This window comes from Podarcis vaucheri (genome assembly GCF_965113315.1).
Source record: "Podarcis vaucheri genome assembly, chromosome: 9".
NCBI classification, from domain to species: Eukaryota; Metazoa; Chordata; class Lepidosauria; order Squamata; family Lacertidae; genus Podarcis; species Podarcis vaucheri.
In genome coordinates, this window is record NC_138767.1 from 23,549,076 (window position 1) to 23,557,794 (window position 8,719).

Genomic DNA, 8,719 nt, shown 5'->3' on the forward strand with positions numbered 1-8,719 from the left:
AAAAGAAATCTCAAGTTCACAAATGAAAATCCAGTGGTTCCATGAAAAGATATAATAAATCTGATGAAGCTGGGTAGCAGTCAAAGTTTAGGGTGAATTCAGTTCCCATTAAATTCAGGAGGGAGACAAACATCACATTAATTGCCACAGGCATTGCTTCATTATTTCAGAAAATATGCCTTGAAAGTAGGGAGATGCACAGCTCTAGTGTGAGCGCAAATGGCTGCAGTCTGCTTATTAATTCAGGATCCACACACTATTTTAACAGACGTATTGTACACAATACAGAGGCAGAGTACAAAAATGAAACTTGGGTGGTTTATAAAACAAAACCCTGCCTCTGCTCGCAATGAAATTTGTGACGACAAGTACCCAATTTAAGGGAGGGGAGCCCAAACATACACCAATCCATGTTTGGTTTAGCAATTGGCAGACAAAACACTTAACTCTACAACAGCTTAGGTACATGCATTTTAGGTCAAGTATGTAGCCCCCTAAATGTTGCTGAATTCTAACACCCATCAGCCCCAGCCAGCATGGCTGATGGGAGTTGGAGTCCCACATTATCTAGAGGGCCACAGGTTCACCACACCTGTTTTGAGTTATATTTTTTCATTCCATGAGGAATACCAAGGGCATTTCCAGGCTGTCACTATTTCCAGGTGGGATCCAATCACAAACCAGCAAATTCCTAGAATCATAGAGTTGCAAGGTACATTGAGGGTCATCTAGTCCCCCCCCCCATGCAGTGATGGCATATTTTGCCCCAAAGGGACTTGAACCCACAACCCTGAGATTAAGAGTCTACCAGTCTACCAGCTGAGCTATGGGCATGTTAGACAGACTCTACCATTATAGTTGCATGGGAGTTCTTACGCAACCAACCTGTTTCCCAAAAATAACTTTTTGCAAGAAGAAAAATGATGGAGAAATGCTTTGACAGAACATCGTCTAGCCTCCCCGCAAACAAATCAGAGTGAATGCTTATTAAACAGGCAGTGTCATCTAAATGCCCTACAAACAAATGAGGGTGATTGTTCAATAACCTAGTCATCTGGAAGTACCTCCCAATTGGGTAGAATCCGGCCAATACAGCAGCACATTCTGCCATAATGAAACTTTCACTAACAGGAATGATCTAAAAATGTTGGAATATGAGGCTGAACAGGAGGCCCTATGTTCCAGTGACTTGCCTTTTTACATGGTTTCAAGTAGCACAAATCAAGGCAGAACACCAAACAAATACAGGTGTGTTGGCTGAATATTTTTCTCCCTGTGGCACAGTCTAGCAGCCAGAAAGCAGACCAGCTTTTCTGCTGATTTCCAGTTAGCTACCCTAATCATGTTAGCAGCCTGTTCCATTTTCGTCTCCCATAATCTCCCTGCACAGCTGATTGCCATCACAGAATGCAATCTACAGCTACTGAAAGGCAAAAGGGGGAAATATCCCCTCTGAGACTCTTCCTAATTGATCCCTATCCACAGAGCTCAGTGGAGTTGCATTAACAACCTTCCCACTCCCCAGAAAAACAAGGAGCAGACAGTGTAACACCAGCTACAGGACCTTTCCCCTCCCTAGTGGCTACAGCAAATGATGCTACATTTTTAAGGGTCAGAGACTGCTGCTACTTTCTTTCAGTCAGTAGGTCAGTTTCTGGTTCTCAGTCAACTCATTTTCAAATACCTCGCTGGTATAAATAAAAGCAGTTATGTTCCTCAATGTTAATAAAAACAAAAAACTGTGGTCATGCACTCTGAAGCGAGGCCATATCCTGGCTTGGAAGTTCAGTCCCATTGATTCCTATATTTGGAAGTTATCATGGAGCTTACTTTTTTAGTGTGTTTAGAACCCTTAAAAAAGATTTAATACTTGGAATAAATTGCCATAGTGAAAATTTTAATAACCAAAATTAGATATTTAACAACATGGAGGTTTAATATGACCATAATCATTTTGTTCAAGAATCTGTTTTGAAACATTAAGGCTCAAATCCTGATTGCCTGTCTTTGCCCTATACTACAGGAATGGGTTTTGAAAGCAAAATGGGGCAAATGTGGGTGTCTTATTGGTAACATCAGTAACATTGGGCAAAATGTAAAATAATGGCAATCAAAATGAAGTGGAAGCAGACCCTTTGATTTTTCAAAGTGTGAGAGAGGCAATGTTGGCCATGCCCCTTAGTCTATAATTTACAGTAGAAATTATATTAATGTACACTAATGGGAGGCAAATAAGTAGTCTCTCTGGATAAATAATGATTATGCCTTTTTAAACATACCGTAAATCTAAATGAACGCTGTGGATGGGTGTGAATACACAGGGCTCTACATGACATCAATCTTATTTTATGCATTTGCTACTATTAATTGCATGCACTGAAATTTTCATATTATTATGTTACATTTTTAAAAATCACTCAGTCACTAAGTGCTCTTTGGGTGAGATTTATTAAGAAAAATGAAATCAGACTGTGTGTGTGTGTGTGTGTACACACACACACACACACACACACACACACACACGGAGGCAACTCTTTCTTCAAAAGCTTATGGGTCATGCATAAAATACACAGATCTGAAGATGGAAACTTTTTGATCTTCTTGTGGCTATATGAAATGCCTCCATGTGACCAACAGTATCTTTTTCTGTGAACAAGAGAGTTGATTTCTTCCACTAACACAAGTGACTTGTCCTGGTATGTGTAAACAATGGGCAAATGAATTGTCCAGGTATGTGGCTAGCAACACAAATTAAAGTGGTTACAAACTTTTGTGGACTTATTTGCATATTAAAAGAGAGGGGTAAAAGGCTTTAAGAGAAGCCCCAAGACTTGCTTCTCCTGCATACCTTTAGAAGGTATACCATAGCACAGTGTCACAAAACATGCTATATTGTCAATGTTTCCATGTCCCAGGAAAACATGCTGATGCAAATGCGAAGCAGTGTTGAACTTCATTGCTCCAATCCTAAACTCAGCAAGCTTAAAGCAGGAATGGGGAATCTGTAACCCTCCAGATGTTGTGGGAATTCAATTCCCCATCAGCTCCAGCTGGCATGGCCAATGGCCAAGGATGATGAGATTTGGAGTCCAACAACACCTGGAGGACCAGAGGTTCCCTATCCCTGCTTTAGAGCTGGGGACCATTTCATAGATGCAAAAGACTTATGTGAGCAAAATATCCAGAGTTTATTGAAGTGAATAAGAAATCCTTCCTCTCAGATAGTTCTCTTTGTACACCAAAGTCTCTGCTTGCACACCAGAGCATTTGGCTTGGAGCTGTAACTGTATTAAAATCAAGTTCTATTAATACAAAGGAGAAAAAGCAGGGGAGGAAGAAGTTTGACTGGAGGGTGGGGTACATTGTTTGTAGCTTCCATTTCATGCATGTCCAGGTTTTCTGGGCAAGGTAGGATGCATTTTGTGCTAACTGGGAAACACCATTCAGGGCTTTTTCAAAATACACAACAGAACTGAAGAGCCCTACTTTTTCTGCCTCCTTTCAGACAGCAACCCGTCAAGACTGCAGCGATTCACCGCTGGCCCAAGCATTGATTGGCAGACACCATGAGCCAATCTTAGCCTGAGAAGCCAGTTCAGCGGGGAGACTATTCTCACCCACCTGCAACCGCTGTGGAGGCGTCAGTTCAGTCCTGTAGGCCCTGTCAGTCTCTGACATGCTTCCAGCTGGTTGCCTTACAACCAGACCCGTGTTGCTGCACATGAGCTTTAAGCAGTCATGCTGTCACTCTTTATTATCCAATTAAAACAAAAAGGGGGGAAAGAAGGGGAAAGGAGAAATAAGGGGGGGAAATAGTGGACCTAATTCAAACAGAAAATGAGTCGATTTAAACTGACAAGTAATGTGCCTATATGGATATTAGTCACATGCAATGATATCCTTTGCAACTGAATGGCTACAATCCACAGAAGTGAATGACTATTGGTAACTAGTTTGAAGGGGGTGGTTCCTTTCTTCTAGTTCAGGTGTAACAGCACAGTGTGTGTGTCAATAGGAGACAAGCAACAACAACAAAAGTTAAGGAAGTACTAATAAACCCATGCATTTTTTACTAGCCATAGCTATTAAGCAGTTTTAATATGCAATGATCTCATATGACATGCTTGGGCAATTTTTGAAGGTACAGGGCTTGCTTTGTCCGGCAAACAGAGAGTTCATCAAATGTACCTAGAGACACCTGCCAAATCTTCATTCATAAATCAGTTTCCACCCACTGCCTCATTGATTGGACAGATCAATAATCCTGCAGGATTTACATCCCCAAAGCTACATTACAACCGTACTTTATGGTATAGTTTTGAGCATCGTTGCTAGGAAGCAAAGCCAACTAAATTCATTGGGGCTTATTTCTGAGCACTTGGGGTGGGGCTATAAAGTTTAGGAAAAGTTCACAAAACAAGCTGCTTTACAAAAGATTGCAGACTTGTTGAAAGCAGACCTGGCCTCAGCCCAGCAAAAATGTTCAGATGCAACGTATGCATGAATGAATCCTGAAGCCCCTACCCTGTGTCTCCAACCTCGCAACACTTTTGTAGGAATGTAAGGAAAACTAGAGGATAGGAAGAAGTGCTTATGTCTTCACATTTTGCTGCCAAATCCCCTTCCATTGTGTCCTAAGCAGCTTTCTCTTAACCAGGGTGAGGGTATTTGCAGGCAAAAATCTGCTGGTTTAGGAAGGGTTAAGCACCTCTTTCCTTACCTCCAACATTCCCATTATTTTAGAAAATATGGGTTTGGAAACATGCATTTGCCAAGACAACCATTTAGTTCATTGCTAGGGCCACAATGCCTATGCACACTTACTTAGGAATAAGCCCCACTGAACATAGTGGGATATACTTCGAAGTTAACATGCATACGATTAGATTCCCTATCAGTTTAATGCAATGGGACTTCAATCATTACCAAAGTTTTCCAACTAATCTGAATGGGACCTTCAGCCCTCTCTTCCCTAGGTTTACTCTAAAGTAAGTCCCATGGTTTTCAATGTTGCATACTCCTGAGTAAATGTGCTTAGGACTGCAGCCTTACCAAAGACATAACTAAACTAACTGAATGGGGGGGGCACATTGTCTACGGAGAAGTATCACAGAATTGCAAATATTACATTTACTGCCACCAGGAAGAGAAAAATAAATTATTTTTGGTTATGGTTTAGTGTTCAAATCCAGCATTTACCGTTTATTGTAAAAATCACAATATACATTCTTTGAAATGTTCTATGAAATAAACAGGAGTGCATTTGCAACCAAAAATAACAGGCAAATCTATATACAACTGATTTCTACCATCTGAAGCGTAATCCACAGAGTGTGTTGCATTGATGTGACATCCATTTATCATATATGCACAATAAGCAGCAATGGGAAATGAAGAAGGAATGACAAATGCAATCTATGCATGTTTATGCGGAGGTAAGGTCCACTGCGTTCAATGGGGCTTACTCTCAGGAAAGTGTGCACGGGATTGCAGCCTGAGTTATTAAACTTTCCAAAAGGATAGTTCAATCTTGCAAAGGGCAAAGGAAAAAAAAGTCATCATGTGTTAGTTGGTTGTTTTTTTAAATGAGAACTTTTAACTTAGTGGTAACATTTAATGCCAGTGAAATGTATCCATTTATAGAACTCCTGTTGGTCACAGTTGCGAGTCTCACCAAGTTCCTAATTTGGGTGACTTCACATCAAGACTGGGGAACCTGTGGCCTTGCAAGGTGTTGTTGAGCTACAGGTCTCCCATCTTACCTGGCCATTGACCCTGCTCAGGCCACAGGTTTCTCATCCCTGCTTTACATCTCTCAGCCTATAAAGAACTTTTGGTACCATTTCAGCTCTCCCCAGCCACACACAGTCTCTTCCGATATGTTCATCTAACCAGCAACACTATAATTTTAATAATGACAGGGGTTTAAATATGATTACAAGTCTTTCCTCTTGTTTTCCTCCATCTAAAAATAATACCATTAGTCATTTTACACATTTTTTTTTTCCTTCCCACACCCCTTTCTGCTAGACTAAATACATGAACTGCAATTTCCACAACATCCCCTCTTGGCTGTTGTTTTTGTGTTGTCTACCAAACTGGGAAACTTGTCTTTTACAGCTTTGTGATACATTGTCAATTCTGAGGACAATATTCTTTTTAAAAATAAATGTATATACATTTCAATCACACATAATAACTTCAGTCATAGATGTACTTTTATCAAATTGTAAAACATACCACAAAAGGGATAATTTTTTTTGGTAAGGATGCATTGCAAAAAAAGTATGTTATTCTTAGCCCAATTCACCAGCTGCTTTACCTTTACCACCAAAGGTTCCTTGCATCTGATTAACACCAAGTCACCCCTAAAGAGCCATCCTAAAAAATCAGCTAGCTATTAATTTGTTCCGAACTGATGACAATGGTAAAATTGGGGGTCAACTTAAAAAAAAAAAAGGTTTTTTGCCCTAACCTCCAAATGAAACAAAACCCACACAGCACACACACACACACACACACAATAGGGGAGGGTCCCTCCAAATGGCCACAATTCAAAACTAAAAAATAAATGCTTCATGTGCATTAAAAAATATTTCAGGTTTTCAAAGGATTCACCCTTCACCATTGGTTTCACATAAGTAAAAAATAGTTTACATGTCACCAGACAGAACTCTTTATAGCAACAGAAAAAATATACAGGATTTGTTCAGATCAATTTATAGTGTAATAAGCTCAACTTGTGTAGAAGTGTTTCTCTCTTTTTTTTTATCTTCATATAATGATTTTTTAATATATAAAAAAAATCCTTTTCTCTGATGTTAAATGATTATGTCAGACTTTTCTCTTTTCATTTCCACATAACAAAAGTTAGGGGGCTTCCTGGTTCCACCCGCTACCACCCTTATTTTATTTTATTTCCCCTTTTCCACAGGACCAAAAGAAAAGAAAAATAAACGAAAAGCGGGACAAAATCCCTCAAAGTCCCCTGCCATAGATTTATTCCAGGGGACCTGCCACCCTATTTTTGACAAGCTGGGTTCCTGGGCGATCCAAAAACCAGTGGCTGGGGACCTGGGGGGCTGGCTTGCGCCTGTGTTGTGTGTGTGGAGAGGCCCAAGCAGGGCCGAGGGAGAGAAGGCAGGGGGGGTCTCTCTCTCTCTCTCCCCACCTCCTCACAACCTGAAGGATGCTTCAGAGAAGGGGTGCTGCATCTTGAAACTAGACAAGAAGCACTGGAGCGGCGGGGGAAGGGGGTTCACGAGGGACGGCGGCAGGCTGGGAAGAAAGAAATCATCGCCTCTGACCTCTAGCGAAGTGCCAGGTTTTTTCTTTAGCTCTTCACATTTCCTAAATTTGCAGATCTGGTGTCCCGTTTTGCGGTTCCTGCAACTGCTGCACACGCCACAGTTGATGAGCCTCTTGCAGGGCACGCACACCCCGCACCTTTTCCTCTTCTTCTTGGCAGGGTTGCCTGCCCCTCCTCCGCCTCCACCTCCTCCTCCCCCGCCTCCTCCTCCTCCTCCGCCTCCCCCTCCGCCTCCTCCTCCTCCTCCGGCGGCTCCCAGGGAGGAGGAGGACGACGAGGAGGAGGAATGGCTCTGCGGGCAGTCTGCCAGATTGGCAATTTGAAACGCGCTGTCTGTGACGGCTGCGGAGGCTGCGGCGGGGGAGTGCAGGGCTGTCATGACGATGACCCCGGGAGGTAATGAGATGCCCCCTAAAGCCGGGATAGCGGAAAAAGTCCCCACGCGCTCGGGGAGATTCATTATCTCCGCTTCGGCGGCGCCGCATTTGAGCTTGTTCATGCATTCGCCCGCCAAAGGTCTGCAGTGCTCGGGCGCCAAGGTGGAGAGGAAGTTGTTGTTGGCCATTTGCAACGAGGCCTGCTCGGCCGGCGCGCAGCCCGGCTTGCCTAGGCGCTGCTGGGAGTCGCCGCGGTGGTGCAGCCCGCTGGCTCCGGCCCCCCCGCCGCCGCTCCGGCCGGCGGCGTGCAGCGACGACGACGACACCGACGACACCGACGACGACACCACGGCGGCTGCAGCGGCGGCGGCTGCGGCCGCGGAGGAGGCGGCAGCGGCGGCGGCGGCTTTGCGGGCCGCCACGCCGCCGGCCACGGCCGCCGCCGGGTTGGCGGGGCCTCCGACGCCCGCGCCGCCGCCGCCCGCGCCGCTGCCCCACAGCATGGCGGTGGCGGCGGCGGCCGTGGCCGTGTCGCAGTTCCAGGGCGACATGCCGATGCGCGCAGCGGCGGCGGCGGCGGCGCTGGGGAAGATGGGGGTGGTGATGCGCGCGATCTTGGCCGCCTGCGGGAAGGCGCCGCCGTTGGTCTTGTAGAAGGTGGCGAAGGAGCGGTACCTCTCCATCTCCGAGTTGTAATCCACAAGGCTGTTGAGGGCGCCGTCGGGCAGGTGGTTCTCCTTGGGCAGGCCCGGCGCCTCGGCGGTGGGCCCCGTCTCCACGCACACGTTGGTGTTCATGGTGCCCAGGGGGTGGGGGTGGTGGGGGTGGGGGTGGGGGTGCGGGTGGGCCTGGGGCAACAGGGTGGGCGGGAAGGAGGAGGACGACGAGGAGGAGGAGGAGGGGGGAGGGGGCGAGGAGAGGAAGGGGGGGCCGGGGAGGGCCAGGGGAGGGAAGGGCAGGGCGGGGAGGAGGGCCACGGGAGCCGTCGGGGGGGCCGGGCCGGGTGCTGGGTAGCCCGGGGGGTCAGGGGGAG

The 8,719-nt window shown here is 45.6% G+C and overlaps 1 protein-coding gene across 1 annotated transcript; it reads right to left on the reverse strand.

Annotated features, from left to right (window-relative positions):
* Positions 1-5,174: 5,174 nt before the first annotated feature.
* Positions 5,175-8,505, reverse strand: CXXC4 (CXXC finger protein 4). The gene has a single exon (XM_082237015.1). It carries the CDS (start codon positions 8,481-8,483, stop codon positions 7,176-7,178), a length of 1,308 nt encoding a protein of 435 aa, XP_082093141.1. The 5' UTR covers positions 8,484-8,505; the 3' UTR covers positions 5,175-7,175.
* Between the last annotated feature and the right edge of the window lie 214 nt (positions 8,506-8,719).

Bases quoted from the DNA above. Each gene is read 5' to 3' on its own strand.
- CXXC4 (XM_082237015.1), bottom strand. From the start codon at position 8,483: ATGAACACCAACGTGTGCGTGGAGACGGGGCCCACCGCCGAGGCGCCG.